This window comes from Ammospiza nelsoni, chromosome 2 (assembly GCF_027579445.1).
Source record: "Ammospiza nelsoni isolate bAmmNel1 chromosome 2, bAmmNel1.pri, whole genome shotgun sequence".
In the NCBI taxonomy this organism is placed as follows: domain Eukaryota; kingdom Metazoa; phylum Chordata; class Aves; order Passeriformes; family Passerellidae; genus Ammospiza; species Ammospiza nelsoni.
Window position 1 is genome coordinate 29,140,103 of NC_080634.1, and position 16,732 is coordinate 29,156,834.

Genomic DNA, 16,732 nt, shown 5'->3' on the forward strand with positions numbered 1-16,732 from the left:
GGCAATATCTTTTGGTATTTAATGACCCATGTGGCACAAGTTTTTGGTTAATATCTAACCAGAATTTTCCATGACACAGCTTATGTCCTTTATCTCCCATGATAGCACTGTGCACCTCTGAGAAAACTCTGGATCCATCTACACTGTATCCTCCAGTCAGGCTGTTGTCAAAAGCAAGCATAGACTTTCCAAAGCAACAAACTCAAAATGGCTTTTTTTTTAATTGCAAGTGACTTTTCTCTGATTGGAAGAAAGTACTGAGCCATAATTAACTAAGAACTAATGGGTTTCAGTTGTTCAGTTGTTCATTTAATTTTATCACTCAACTAGGTACACTCCAAAGCATGTAATGTTTTGCCAACAACAGGAATTAAGTAAATCTAAGAACGTCTTAGGAAAAAATGAAGCTGTTTATGGTCATTATGTGTTCAGAAAAAAAGGCTTATAATTAGTCTGGTTAATTCATTATTAGTTAAGTTTCATACTCAGAAATCTGCATGGTTTATAGATGTCTTTGAAGTGTGTTCTGTGGTTCTTTAGATGTGGCAGTAAAAACACAAAGACATAATAAATGTAATTAATTTAGAAAAATGCGTATTTTGTGGAAATAGGAGCTAATACTTCTAATCTTTCATAGCTTTAAAGTTCCTTCTTTTGTTTCTTACACAGTTGTTTCAATATACATATTTCAGTTTGATCATTCAATTCCATGTTTTAATAGTTTCCATGTTCTTTCTTTCCTTAGGAAAAGTTCAAAGAGATGGAAAAAAACCTGAATCTTGTAAACCAATTCTTAAAGTAGAGTACAAGACCTGTAAAAACAGGTTTGTTTTTAATTCTGTAATTAACTCAATGTTACATTCTGGAGTGTAAGTCCTTTTAGAATCTTTTCCTGCTTTCTTTTAACAAACCTATTTGTTAATATTTGCAGATACTAAACCTATAGTGTAAACTTGTATGTACTATGTAGACTTATATATATATATTTTTAATGCAGTGAACCATTTGTGGTATTTTCTGGTGGACTGTCATATGATAAGCCTTGCCGAAGACCAAGTTTAACAATCATGCATGGGAAAGCAATTACAGTTCTTGAAATGGATCATCCTATAGTTGATTTTTTAACTCTTTGTGAAACCCCATATCCAAATGGTGAGTTTTTTGGGAAAAATACAATTATGGAAAATGTAAACAAAGCGATCTTTTCTCATACATTAATCCCATCCCAGGGACTTCCATCCTAATATTTGTCTTCATCTCAAGAACACTACATAACTGAAAGTACCTGGAAGTTGTTTGCTTTCTCATTGTAGGAAGTGAGTAGTGAATGGACAATAAAGCAAGCATAAATCTCCAAGTATAGGATTTAAACCCATGGGCTACTGTGAGAAAACATTGCTGTTAATCAAAGATAGGTGCTTATATTTCTGAAATTTTTCATCATTTACAGCTCACTAAATTATGAAAAATTAACTATCACTTACCTGCAAAAAAGTTCTTGCACTTCAGCATGAAATTAACTGTTTAAAAGTATTATGTTTGCTCTACAGTGTGGGGCTGCCAAGTTCTGAAATGTGTTGTCAGAAAGTTCCAGAAAATAAATTAAGAAAAGCTGTAAATCAAAAAGAAACTAACTTTAGCATTTTAAGCCCTCAAGCAGAAAAGTAAAATAAATCTTATATACATAGCTAAACCAAGTACACATTAAAAACATTTAGTAAAGTGTATATGTGCTTCAGTATAATGCAGAAATTTAATTTTCCATAATCAGAGTTCCTTTGGGCCTTCATTTAACTGTGTCAGATACTTCCCAGTACTTAGGTTTTGTAGCATCTTCCCCCGCTCACAGACTAATATTTATACATTTTGGTTTAACTTGTGTTATTCATAGCCAAGTATAAAAACAGGCAAAAAATAATGTGCATTCATAGCAGGACTGAAAGGAAGATGAATCAGTTGGTCTCATTTACTCGTCCTTTTGGCATCACCCATCTGAACAGTTTATTCTGAGCTTGCACATGCTGGAATGATTTGCTGCTGTTGAAAAGAAAGTCATAATTTCACATTTATTTTTTTTTTATAAAAAAATGTAGATTATAAAAAGTATGTAAATGAATATATTCTATGCATCAGGGGAAGCATTTATTTGTCATCTTAATTTTTTAGTTTTGATAAATAAAGAGAATTGTATAAAAAAACCAAGCCATATAATCCCCTAAGAATGTGGAGGAGGAAGGGGCATGTTATTACCTGAATTGAAAACAGCAGACTAACAGGATTCCTAGGGAATATTCTCCTTGAGTCACCTCAGAATTGGGGGCATTGTGTATCAGGAAATGTCCTGCACAATCTGTTTCTGAAGAGCAGTTGTACATAGTAGAAGTATTACTTTTGGACAGCAAAAATACTTTTTCTGTGTAACAATTGGATTCAATAATGCAATGATACACACAACTTATTCATATTCTACTTCTTTACTTTCAACATAGCATCATGCTGGCAGGCTATAATACTCCAATTCTTCTGCTTTGTATGTTTGCCAGCAGTACTATCCAAAAGTAATTTCCTACTTCCTCTCTGGCCCTAGTTTCCAGCTCTGGCTGGTTTGTGCATATGTCAGGGGTTTATACCTCAAAGCTTCTAATATACTGTGAAAATTTAAAGAACATATATATTGCTGGCTTGCTTGCTTCAAATGGCTGATAGAACTCCATGTCTTTTATATTCCTTGCTTACAGAATTTCAAGAGCCCTATGCTGTAGTTGTGCTTTTGGAAAAAGATCTCATTGTCGTTGACCTGACACAAACAAAGTAAGTATAAATGTTTAGATTAAGTTATTTGTGTGTTTAATTGTCCAGTAAATTACCATAAAATTCAAAATCAGTTAACTATCCAAAAACATTCACTCTTGGAAATAACTCTTGCTAAGTATTTACTTCCAGTTTAAGAGCTAAGTTCATCTAATGAACAGGAACTTATGATAATAGTTGTTCTTGAAGTTTGGAATAAATCTAAATCTGCAGTCCTTTCAGCACAGCCCTCAAACATTCATTCAATACCAAAGTTAAATGATATTTGAACACATATGTGAATTGGAAATAAGATTCAACAACTACTTTTATGCATGTCTAGCCTCAGTATCTTAATAAATAATGTCATTGTTTTATATGGAACTACAGAATTACTTCATGATCCAGTTGCTGGTTTAAATGACAAATAGTTCTTTCATATCAGAATCAATTTTCCTATCAAAGAGGAACTCTACATCATCTAAAGCATAATCCAATTATTTATTTTGTTCTGCCTCTAACACTACCAGTAAAGGCCATCCACATTCACATGGTGCAGCAGGGAACAGATTTTGCTGTCAATGTATTGGAAAATGTTAAGTGAATCATATTCAGATCTCATTTACTTTAAAGAATAATTCAGATCATCTCAGCAGTGTAAAATGGGCATAATTGAAATCAGTACCCAATTTCCTATGTTTTTCAATTGTGAATAGCATTGTATAATGTATGAAAAGTGAGGATTTCCTCCTTATCAGGCTGTTCAAACTGATGGAAGTGAGAAATAAACTGAGATCTACTCATCTGTTATTGCAATTTTTCATTGTATAATCAGAAGTCTACCAACCCAATAAGCTAAGATCTTCAGGGTAAAATCCACGCTTGTAAAAGTAGTTTGTAGTTCTTAGTACATATCATATCCATGAACCTGAAACTTCCGGAAAATTTGTCACTTCTATATAATAAGATTTTGAGATGTCAGAAAAAAATTAGTTCATGTTCATTCATAAAGGCAGCCCTTTTAGCCTTAGGGACTATTTATGTAGGATTCTTGTCTTGTTGAATTTTTATGTCTTTATTTTAGTAACTACACATTATTACTGATATTAAAAACAATACATAAGTTTGAATAAATAAGGGAAAATATATTTAATGAGTAGTGATTTTACTTAGATTATGTTATATATTTTAATATAAGAATATGTTTTATTCTATGGCTCAGTGTGTCACAGTGCTTCTAATAAATTGTCTTCCTTAACTAGTTTTCCAATCTTTGAAAATCCATATCCTATTGACATTCATGAGTCACCTGTTACCTGCACAGAATATTTTGCGGACTGTCCTCCAGATTTGATCCCTGTACTCTATTCTGTAGGAGCAAAACATAAAAAGCAAGGATACAGCAATAAGGTAAACAAAACCAATATTCTTGTTTTTAAGCAAAGGAAGTAGATGTGTAACCTATGTTTTTATAACCTCTTACCATATTATTTTTGTTTTACTCCTTTAATACTCACTTTAAGGTTAGTCCAACCAGCAGCTCAGCAGCCTGATTACAGTCCCTCAGAAACATGACCACTCAGAAATATGACCCCCCCAGTATTTGTCCCTCAGAAACATGACCACTTAAGCACAACCATTAATTATCATTACATAGGACCTAATCATTAAGATGCTGGAGTTATTCCAGATCAGATTGTGTTAAAGGCAAGCCAGCAGTGTACAATTCAAATTTGTATGGATAGGTTCTCTCTATCAAAGAAAAAAGTGTAATCATTATAACTGAAAGACTTGAGCAGATGTTCAGTGAGAGCTGACAACATCATCTGTGAGATTTGTTATTAAATAGGGATAATAATAATAACAATAATAATGATTTTACTGAGCTACCAAAATCTTGCCATAATGCTGTAGAAATAGGACAAGCTTCAGGCTGTAAAATAAGAAATGCAATTAATTTCTAAATTTCAAGCTTTTAACTGGTTTGTATTCTGGCTACAATGAATGCATTTTAATAAATAAACTAGAAAAAAATACTGGGTAAACAAATCAGACATTATCAATTTTCTATTCAAATCAATGGACGTATTCTCCTCGGAGCTGGGTTGTTTTCCATTAACTCACGGAATAAGCCCCCTCTACTTCTTTTACATCTTGGTTCACAAAAGTACTTCAGAAAATATTTTTATTTCTCCTGTTTGGATCTACCCTTACCTCATACACTTTGCACACCTGCCTGTATTTCCTGCAACCTCTTTGCCCCCTTGCTTTTTTTGTGCATGTACAAATGCACTCTGAAAGTAGGTGGTCACTCATGTGCCAGACATCCATTTCCGTAGCCGCAAGCATCCACTCCGTGTATCCACACAAACAGTTTGTGCTCCTGGTTTTTCTCTACCCACTCATACTCTGCACACATCCTGACCCACTCTGCACATGTGTCACCCTCTGCATCCTGGATCCATACATGTCAGGGCTTTAGGCACAGGGCAGCATTCTAGACCATTAGGAAGCAAAAGGCAAGGAAGAGATGATGATCTCATATGTTGTATTAAAGTTACATTCTCTTATCTCATGGCATCATGCTCTGATACTTGTTTCTGGGCCAGCTTCTTCAGTGGTCTTCGTATTCAAAACAAATTCTCGGTCTATTCAGTGTTCTATAGAATCTCCAAGAGAAAAGCCATCCCAAAAGACCAGCAGAATTGTTTGTTACTCCTCCTTCTCATTCCTGCTTTAGGTTGTTGAATGTTAGCTGTGTGGAAATATTTTTAAAGCACAAAACATTAGTTGATTATATAAAAGGGTCCAGAAATGTTAATAAACTGTAAAAGACTTGAATTTTACATATTTTTGTTCTTTTACAAGTTTTATTGCTTTTTGGGGGAAGATGTTGCCTACTCCTGAATTCAAAAATTAGGCAAGCAAGGTTTCTTCAGAATAAGTTGTGATCTCTGCACTTTTGTTTGTTTAGGAGTGGCCTATCAGTGGTGGAGCGTGGAACCTTGGAGCTCAGACATATCCTGAAATCATTATTACAGGGTGAGAATGAAACTGTGAATTGGTACTTATAAACTATTGTGTCTACTTCTTTTGATTGTGGGTTACCTATAGGTAAGAGTTGAGACTTCACCACATATGCATTTCCTGGCTCTTCACTTGAGTAATGTCACCACAGAAATTCTCTTTTGCTCTAGAAAGCAGAGCTTGGTACCCAGGGTTGAGTACAATTAAGAATGACCATTTGAGGCCCCAGTGTTAGATAGCAATGCTTGTGAAGGAGGGGTCTTTGGAAAAAAAAATCTATTGCAAGAGAATATTTTGGCCTTGAAGGTCACAGAGAATAGCTTCAAAAAGGAGTGCAGCTGTTTTCCCCTGGCCTTCTGGACTCTCTGTCTAGGGACAGTTAGGAAATTCATTTTAATACTCTGCATTAGTGAGGGTGTGGTGCACTGGGATGAATTTTACCTTGTGGGCACAGAAACAGAGCAAAAAGGCCTAGAAAGGCTCAGACTGCAGTAGGGGCCTCATGAGCAGTGATTGGTGGATTCCCAAGGGATCATCCTGTAAAACAGACACTATTCGTTGAGCTAAGATGCACAATGAGTTTTTCTCTAGTCTCAGTCATGTATTTGATGAATTGTTGTTATCAATGATACTGAAGACATGATTTTAAAAATAAAGTTATGATGTATGCAGTAGTACAAGAACGTGATGAAGGGATCATTCTCATTATAAACAGAAGTCTCTCCTTTTTCCAGCTTTGCTTCAGCAATTGTATATTAATAAAAGGAGCACAGTTGTGAAGTATCAAGCAGAATGAAGTTCCTTTCTGTCCTTTCAAAGTTCACTGTACATGCCAATTTTAGAGTGCATAGGTTTGATGCTGGCCCACTGCAAAGCCACAAGTACTGTGACTTAAACTTGTTATTAGTATGGGAATTAATTTCTTCTTGTTGCAATCTTAAAATTTATTGGGGGCTTAGTTCTCTGCAGGAAATGAATAAAAATATTTTGTTACTAAATGAAACCAAATAACAAAATATTTTCTTCTAGTTTGTATGTATGTCTTTTAATATATTGTCAGTAAGTTATAGAGATTTACAGAAACAAAATTAATTTTTTCTGATTGTATTTATTTCTCACTGAAAGTAGATAATGTTTTAGACTTGCATCTTGTTTTAACACATTTAATTTTTATATTTTTTTTAAGCCATGCAGATGGATCAGTGAAATTTTGGGATGCTTCTGCCAGTAAGTTTCTAAAGTTCACTTTTACATAATGCTGATAAATCGCACAAACACACATTTATATATAAAACAGGAAATTTAACCGGTTGAGTACTAATGGTTGGGCTGATATAATTAATACAAAGGGGTGAAATTCAGAAAATGTTTCATAAGTTAAGTGAAAAAATGCTGCTAATGAGATATGTCAGGCAGAAAAGAGTGAGGAATAATAACTCAAGATGCAGCATACCAAAATCTATGAAGGATGAAGTATTGGTAAAAAAATCCTTAGAGCACATTCTTCTTGTGTGTATAGAGGAGAGGGCTCAGTTAGGTCTTACATTCAGTTCCAGTTGTCGTGTCACTTCTATACTGAGTACAGCAAAGTCTTCTTTATAGCTAAGTAAAAATAAAATATTAAAATACATTCATATATTTCAAAACATTTAATCTGGTGAGGGTGGAAAATACCATAACCTTTTCTTGTCCAGTCTCAAATCCCAGGAAATAATTGGGAAGCATTTCCATTCATCCTAGCAGGAAAAAGCTTCAGAAAATACTTGTTCCATATAATCTAGCTATAACTGCACATATCAGCAACCAGTATTTTCCCCTACAGAAAATACAAATGGTATTCATTAGTAAAATATATTTATTAAAATACACATACATTTTGATGGAAATTGAAAATATTTTGCTTCAAATAATTGACAGTGCTTCACCAAAGTTTCTATAGAGTTGCCTTGTACTCTTGTCTCTTTGATGGTACAGGGATGTCTGGGTAATATCTCTCTTTTATGAGGTATTAGTGTGTTAAAGAAGAAAGAGTCTGAGAGAAAATTCTGGATGAAATGTTAGGCGTAGAGATATTTAATATGACCCTTTTAACCAGTCTGTAATGAGTGCCAAGATCATGGAGTATGGGGTACTTAAAATACCTGCTAATTCCACGTGGTGCCGCAGAATTGAAATTATTATGTTGCTACCATTACCAGCCAAGCATGGGAAATGCTGACAAGTTTTTAATGTCAGCTAAACCTGATGACTTTGTGAGGTAGTTGCCTTTTTGCATAATACCAAATATTTTCACTCAGGATGGACAAGGAGAAAATGAGGATTTCCAAAGCCTCATTTCACAAAATATATTTCATGTATTAAGTAGGCAAGGAACTGAACATGGCCATGGGTTGGTTTTTTATTATTTAATTTGTCTGTTTGGAAATGGTGGGAGAACAGAAACATTGTGCTCAGAATTTACATCTTCCTCTGTCTTGAATTTATGGTGAACACCAATCATCAGATGAGGTCAACAGTTTATTTGCTGAAACAGAAGTTTTTGAGAGCTTTGATATGAACAAAAGTAGGATAATTAGTTTTATTTAGAGAAGTATGGTGAGACATTAGACTTTGTCTTATTCAAATATGAAATATGTGAATATTTCAATTTTAAGAAGAATTACAAATACAGGTTCTAAAGTTAAGATGAAACAATACAGACTGTGGGAAGACCCCAAGGCATTTAGTGTATGTACTGCATAGGAAGCACTGTGCTAGTTATTCCTTCTAGAGCTCTGGCAGAAATGGGGAAAGAAGAAAACCTCTCATAGGGAATATAAGCATAACCTAATCATAACCAATACATCCTGCAGTAGGAATTTTTCTTAACATTAAAAGCTTAGATGATCATGAATATTCACAATCTCTTCAACAGTGCTGGTATTTTCAGTGCATCTCTGATGTCCTGGTCCTAGTCCTGATTTTCAGGGCATGCACAATGTTACTCTTATCATACTTGGTAGTCTTTATTTACAAGGTTTTGATTATTACAAAGTTTTGTTGTTTATTTTATTTACAAGGTGTTAAGCTTTTTAATAGAGTTCAGACTTGATTTGAGATTCCCTAGCGAACATAATATCCTACCAGTATTTGAAGGCGCAAAATGCTTTGCTTTTAGACATATTTTAATTGTATAGTCTTGTGTCTGAAAGCACAGATCTGTGAGAGACAGGGACTTGCTAGGCCACTGGAGCTGTTTCCAACATGCATCTTTATTCAAAAGATATTTCTGGTTTTTCATTTACTTGTGCAGATGGCACCCAGTAATAGAGCATAGAGAGTCTTGTCTTGTACTCTGCACCCTATGACTCTGTAATTCTTGCAGACATAATGTGCATGGACCCATGATGCCTGATTTGGAGTGCCACTCTAGATTTGCTACTGACACTAACTGGCAACCTGAATCCTCTTTATTTGCCACTGAGGGCAGGAAGAATTATGTATTTATTACAGAAGCACTTGCTGTAATTTGTGAAATTCAGAAGTGCTTTATGTGCTAAAACTTTTTAAAATGTTAAAAAAAAAACTGTATATGCTAAACCTCCTGGAATATATCTGCACTACCAAACAAAACTGTAATTTTGCTGTGTTCACCATCTGGTTACATAACTAAAAGACTGTCCTTTCATCTTCCTGTTGCTCTTGTTACACAAGCTGGCCAGGCTGAGCTACCACAATTACACTGATGTAGGCAGCAGCTTTGCCTTTGTAGATGTGCACACTTTTATAGGTGCTGAGCCTCACTGGCTTTTTCTGATATTATGCAGTTACTGATTAATGACACTGAGAAACCAATGTAAAAGTAGTAAAATCAGGGAAGAATGTAAAACATAATGGGGTGAATTGTCACCCCTCTTTTACTTCTGGAATTTGCTGCACTAGATTTCTAATCTCGACAAAAGCTTCTGGATACTAGGATTTTATATACAGGTATAAATAGAGATCTACATATTAGTCAAGAAATTCAAAACACTTTTGAACTCCCATTAATTCTGAATAATTTTGTGTTGACCAGGCCACCAGCATGCTTTCCTAATGTTTTTTCTTGATTGCCATACACTCTTTATGTTCTATCAAGACCATAACCTCAGACAAATGAAATCTTAGTTTCACATCTCTTTAGGAAAGTATCAATATGATCAGAGCCTCTCTATAGCACTGATTATAAGCCTAATTATGGACACAATGATTTACACTTTTGACACCCTTCCCCAGAAAGTACTAAGAAGTATTTCACAGACAAACACCCTTCTGAGAAGTATTAAATACATATCCTGCCAGTAAAGTGTACCAGAACAGTATCTGTAGTATTGTCCTGGTTTGGACAATTGTATAATACACATCTTCTCCTCTTAGGCTTTCCTAAGATTCCTTGTTATGCCACAACTGAGAAGAAAGTGGGAACTGAGGAATTTTATAACTGATTTGCTTCATGTTAGTATTTTTATATGTTTTAATATATTCCAGTTACTCTACAGATGTTGTACAAACTAAAAACATCAAAGGTCTTTGAAAAACAGAAAGTGGGAGAAGGAAAAGCAACAGCTGAGATTGTGGAAGAAGATCCTTTTGCTGTTCAGATGATGTACTGGTGTCCTGAAAGCCGAATTTTCTGTGTGGCAGGAGTTTCTGCCTATGTGATTGTTTACAGGTTCAGCAAACATGAAGTAAATACTGAAATTGCAGTAAGTACTCATTTCACTCTCTAATAAGAGAACAATTTCTAAAAAATTTGCCTTTCTTCATCTGTGCTAAGTACTTAAATAAAAATAGCAACCAGTATAAATACAGGTTTAGGGACATTCCATTTTAAACCTTTCCAGGGAAATCTTGATCCTACTTCAGTTACTGACAAAATCTGAGGGTTTGGGAACCGACTCTCCACTTTCTTTTTGCTTTAGTAAAATACATACTGCACATACAGTTTGCTTTTAAGACTTTATGATACAGAAATCTCTATTGTATTTACCTGGTCTAAAATTACTGTCTGCTCTGTATTTTTATCAGTTAATGTACATTGTGTATGTGCACAATGCTCTTTTTAACTCAAGTAGTTAATCTCTTTAATCTGTTCATAAGGAGACTGAACATTATCAGTGGGTTTAACAAAACAAAGACTTGATCTTTTTCTGGCTTATGCTGACGTTGTTTCCCTAAAGATGGAAACTATATGAAACGCCAGATTATTTGTCACCTTCCCTGATTATAGTTCTTTTCCTTTTCACACTATTTTAATGCTCTTTAGAAAGTTCTACTGTGGCAAAAAACCTGTTACTGTGTTATTTTTGGCCTCTAACCATGTGCCATTCTGTATGGCTTATTCATAACTGTAGTTATGATATTCATTAACTGTAGTTCTCTTGTTTTCCACTCTTTTCTCCTCTCCCCCCCCCCCCCCCCCCCCCAAGGCAATCATTAAGCTGCCTGAATGTATCATTTCAGGAAAGGTTTAAAACTGATGAACAGTAATTTCACATTACTGACCAGCTCATGTATAATGCTGCTAAAATTACTCCATTTCAGTATTTTTACATTGTTCTACAGAAAAAGCACCTTATCTTTTATTATCTATAATTTAATGTCTTTTTTCCCTGTTCTTCACTTCTCTGACTGAATTGCATCATTTCTGGTATTTTCCGAAGTGTTATAATAGGTGCAATTTAACAGTTTCTTAGATTTCTTCTGTAATTAATAAGCATTTTTCCCTGAATATTAAATTATGCAGTCTTGGTGGCATACTCACAGAATTCCCCTGGGTTTTCTGCATCTCTGAAATGGCCTTCTCTTTTCTTTCTGCATTTTTACTGCTTGCATTCAAGTCTTCACTCTAAATGATGGGAGGGATTTTTAATCAAAAGTATGGAATTCTTTATACAGGAATCTGTACCTGACTTTAGGCTGTGTGTTTTTGTCTGTATTGAGACTGAGCTAGCCAATCTCGGGATTTCTTTGCTGCCTGAGGCACAAAGCACTTTGTGTCCTCCCTTCCTTATCAGTCAGGCTGAATTTACCTTGAGTTCAATCTCCAAATCCAGCATTTTAAGGCCGCCACATTGGTTGGACTGCCCTGATGTCAGTGTTGTAATGTTTTTGCTGTGGCAAATGGGAAGTTGGGGGCTACTCAAAGGTTGCTCTGTGTAGTAGGGAAGTCTGCAGCTGAATATGCCTCAGGGGCATAGGCTATGCCTGGAATTTCCTCAACAGAAGTATTATTTGCATCATTTCATACCAGATTCTGGAGGCAAGGAGTGTGCATGTGACAAATTCTGCTTCATATCCAACATTGGAGTCATTGCCATGCAGTTATATAAAGAACATTTACTGCTGTTATTTTTGTTTTCTTATCTGAATCCACTCCATCCTGTCTCAAAAGGATCTATTAATTAAACATGATCACTTTCTCAGTGAGCAGTCTTTCCTCAGTGAAGCTCCTCTTCAAATCTCTTGAGAAGAAATACAGGAAAAAAGTTTACACTCATTTGAATGTGGAAAGGGGAATCAATAAGCCCAGTGATGAGATCCCCCAAAAATATCTTTACTCTGTATCAAAATAAATCAGTTCATGATTTCTATAATCCTCCTAAGGTCCAACCAAAGCAGGGACAAAAACAGAAGACAAATTTATAGTCATGTTTTTGGCCTGAATTTTTCCTTCTCTCTTCAAATGCACAACAGCTAGAACTTCGCAAAATTAACTTTAGTAGAAAAAGGAATACATGCAGAAAAACATTCAAAGAAGAGTGATGCACTTCTGACATGGTAAGCAGAAGAACATACTCTTCAAGAGTTACTCCAGTCCTGCATAAAGATTAAACAGCATTATAAATTGTTTCAGTCAGCTGCAATTACTTCCAGATTAGATTTTCCTGAACTCAATATTTCACTCATTTGTCTTTGAAGGCAAATGTTGTTTGTAGGTTTCTTTAACTGATTCAGGCACAAAATATCCATGGATTTTGAAAGGAGAAAACAAAAGGAAAATTTTGAGAAAGGACTCTCTCTCCTGGTTTAACAGTCTCTTCTTTCTGAAATCTTGTGTGTTTTAGCACAATGGTTGAGAAACACGTGACCCTTCAGTACTACTCACCTTTATCTCCCAGTTCTCATGAAATTTAGCTATTTTGTTAATCTTCATTCTGGTACAGATGATGTCTCAGTGAAAGATCACTAAGATTGAGCTTGCAGTGTCTACCTCTGCAATTACTTCTATTCCTTTGAAGGTAGAAGCACTGAAATTACTGTTCAGCTAGTAACCCCCAGACCTTGTCTCTTTGAGAGCTGTACCTTGGTTTTTATTCTTTCAAAATGCAGATTTCCTTGGGCAATTCATGAGATAGAAAGAATTGTTCAGTATTTACTTACCTAGATTTGAACTTCCTGTCCAGTTCCTCCCTGGAGTCCTCAGTTATTATTTCCTAAATTAGTGGAGAGAATTGTAGGGCGGTTTGGCCTCTTTTTCCGTTTCTAGAGAGGCCAGAAGGAGAGCAAAAAGTAACTAGTTTGAATTTTTCTTTCTAAAATCCACCAAACTCGTGTTCATTCTAAGGAATACAGGGCTGTCTGTGCTGTAATCTTTGATTTCCTGGCCCCACCTATGGACAAATGAAGTTTATGTACTATTCACACTGTCAGGCTTATCCATCCTGGGTAAAACTTGTCTCTTAGAGACTCTGCTGTACAAGTAATCAGTGGGCAGAGTTGGTGATCCTTCTAGTCCTATCTGATGCTGTTACTCTGTATAAATAATAAATGATAGTAGTCTTTGCCTGCAAATTATAATGGTAAATGGGGGTTATTTAAAGAAAAAAAAAGCATATTGATATTTATTTGAAAGTAACAGAACTTTCAGCAGCTTTCCTTATAAAATGAAAACTTAGCTTTTTATTTATTTAAGTCATTAGAGGTACGACTTCAGTCTGAAGTAGAAGACATCATCACTCCTGAACCAGAAACAAATCCTCCATTCCCAGATGCCTCCTCCCAGCTTCCTTCTTTAAAGAGCCTTTCAGGCAGTACCAACACTGTAGCATGTGAAGGAACAATGAAGGACAGTATCCCATGTCTTAGGTAAGTTTATGCCATTGTTTAAATATTGATCTTTCTAAAAAGCATTCTTATTATCTGTTAGTCAATCCCTCAACTCCCAAGAAAAAGAGATTTCTTGTATGTATGTGGCACAAAATGAGAAGAAACAACAAGCAAAATAACAAAACAAACAAAATAATTAAGGCAAAATTATCAACAAAGGATTTTTAAAAGGATAGAAGTAATTGTGAAGAATATAAACTGTTATAGTGAAGGTTTGACTGTCATTTTCCAGTGTGATCTAGGAGTACATCTTCAAGGAATTTCTGAGGGTAGTTCATGAAGAAACTTCTGTAAAAGCCAGCATGTGCAAAGCTTTCTCTCCTTGATTAATTAATATACTACTGGATTTTTTTTAATTAAAGAACTGTATGCATTTTATGGTGTGTAAGGCATGGAAACTGTGTTCATACTTATGAAACATTCTTTAAAATGTATAATCATAAAACAATCGCATTGTATGGAAGTGTATATTTGTTTAATCTTTGGGAAAAAAGCAAATTGTTTTCTGCTAAAATACATTGTCACTGTTTTGGAGTAGATTAATATGTTCTTATTATTAAGGCAGATAATTATGGATTTGAATAGCTTAAAACAGTAATTCTGTACAAAACTCTATAAAAACTGTAATTTTCCAGCAATTAGAGTGCATTGCTGACAAGGATTGCTCTCGTTTTGGTGAATTCGTTATTATTTTGGTCCAATTATTATTAAATCTTTTAAATGCCTCAATTATTTCAGAAGCAGTTAAAATGAACATTTCCTGATTTGCTACTTTGGGCTGCTTGTCTCCTGAAAGTGGCATTAGCATTTAAAAGCAATATTGTGATATTGTCTTTGTAAAATTAACAGTATTTTTTGGCATTCTGTTCATTTGTCCATCTCATTCAGTCAGGCAGTTGAACTTCAGACCTCAGTTTAATCATTAATTTGAAGTATGAAAATCAACAGAAGAGGCAGAGATTAGTTATTTAAAAAATCCAAATGTGAACTCTATTTATGACATTGATATCAGGAAGAATGCAATCATTTAATCCTTTCACTGGCTAAGAGTTTTGCTTAAGAGATTCTTACTTGATTTTGTCTGTGAAAGAGAGGAATTGTTGATGTTGGAGGCAGAAAAGTTGTAATGAACCCACAGAGGTTCAGCCTGTTACTTTTTAGAAGTTTTCTTATCTCCAATAATCTCAGATTAAGCTGGCCAATAGATTTTTGTCAAATTTTAGACAAGGGAACCGTAGTCTTATTTTGACTGAGAAGTGATTTTTCAAAGTCAGAGTAATTATACCACTAGAACTGCTGGCATACTCCTACATTTATCTAAAAATATACTTATGAATGCTATTATCCTTCTCAGGAAAGACATACAAATATCTTCACTTTTCCCCCAGACCTTAGCTGGGTCCACAGGCCTTGTCTGTCTAAGAGCTTCTGATCTAAACAGAATTATGGTGGTAAAATGAAAGTAGTGCTGAAAACACTGGAAAAAGCCAGAAAAGACCAGGGTGTTGACTTTATATGCAAGTCATTCAGGTGGGCAGCAGGATAGAATCTAAAATAGAACAACATTAATGTAAAGCTGCCAGCAGCTGCACATGGAGGGTGAGTGAACAGCTTGAGCTATATTGATAATGCACATAAAATCTTGCACATATACCTAACTGGCTCCATTATGTTTATTTTCATATCTGCTTCTCAACGTTTTTACAGCAAATGAATGGCAGTCCACACTACACAATTTTTTCTAGCCAGAAGTCAGAATGACTGAATGTGTTTGTGTCTGTGAATAGCTACTAGGAAGAAAGTAATTGAAGGGACTGAAGTAATGAAAACTTGGCACTTTTCTCAAATCAAAAGTAACTGTTACCAAGAGAGGCAGGCAGCAGTATGGAATAAATATTGGTTTTGCTTCTTTCAGAAGATTTTGCAGTGAAATAGGCAGCGGTAAAAACCTAAGAAACCAATGGGTTTGTGATTATGCAGATAAATACTTCTGATGTAAATGCTGTTATCATAAAGCTGAACCCAGAATGTCAGTCTTTGTTCCCAGACTTCTAGTATCCCAAAATTAGGTCAGTCAAGGGTTTTGACAGTAGCTTCAAGTAACTCCAAAGTGATAAGGAACTGTGAATATCTTGTGAAAACAACTAAAAACCAAAACTTTGCAACAATGAAATTCAGTGTAGCATAACAAGAATGTGTCAAGGAAATCACTGAAATGTCTACATTCCTTCTGCTCATACTCCTGCAGTCTCTTTAGGCTTTTATTATAAACACTTCAGATAAAAAGCCATCCAAAACAAGGTGCAGAACTGAATATCTGCATTACTATTTAAGCAGGACGGTCGGGGAGACAAGAGAAACAGCTCAAAGATTCTTAAGGAGGAAGATGTCACAGAAACATGGGAATGACAACCTAAATCATTAAATCTGAAATTATTTTACTCCATTATTATAGTCTTTCAGCACCTACAGTTTATTATATGCTTAGAGAAAATCCTTGTAAAACAATATCCATTTTTATCAAAGCAGATCCTCAAATTTATAGTGAAAAATATTTAGAGGGAAATGTGTTTGCTTTTTCCCCTGAAGTGACAGCAATCCAATAGAAAACTTAGAAGGTACTTGCAGTTCTCGAATTTTTTCAGGATGCCATTAAAAACACATTGGAAAAGTAGTACCACATTAAAAAACATGTTTTAGAAGATCAGAATTACTTCTGCAGCCATTGTCAGTCTCATGGTAGCTTGTTTAGAGGAAGGAAATGGATTCTTGCTTTGACAGATACTTG

The 16,732-nt window shown here is 35.0% G+C and overlaps 1 protein-coding gene across 3 annotated transcripts in view; it reads left to right on the forward strand.

Annotated features, from left to right (window-relative positions):
• The window catches only part of STXBP5L (syntaxin binding protein 5L), a 184,546-nt gene that overhangs the window by 112,971 nt on the left and 54,843 nt on the right, over positions 1-16,732 (forward strand). For all 3 annotated transcript variants that reach the window (XM_059493339.1, XM_059493340.1, XM_059493341.1), the window contains exons 9-16: positions 746-824; positions 998-1,152; positions 2,739-2,811; positions 4,053-4,200; positions 5,765-5,832; positions 7,004-7,044; positions 10,324-10,541; positions 13,751-13,923. In XM_059493339.1, the coding sequence (XP_059349322.1) occupies positions 746-824; positions 998-1,152; positions 2,739-2,811; positions 4,053-4,200; positions 5,765-5,832; positions 7,004-7,044; positions 10,324-10,541; positions 13,751-13,923 (955 nt within the window). The remainder of the gene's footprint in view (positions 1-745; positions 825-997; positions 1,153-2,738; positions 2,812-4,052; positions 4,201-5,764; positions 5,833-7,003; positions 7,045-10,323; positions 10,542-13,750; positions 13,924-16,732) is intronic.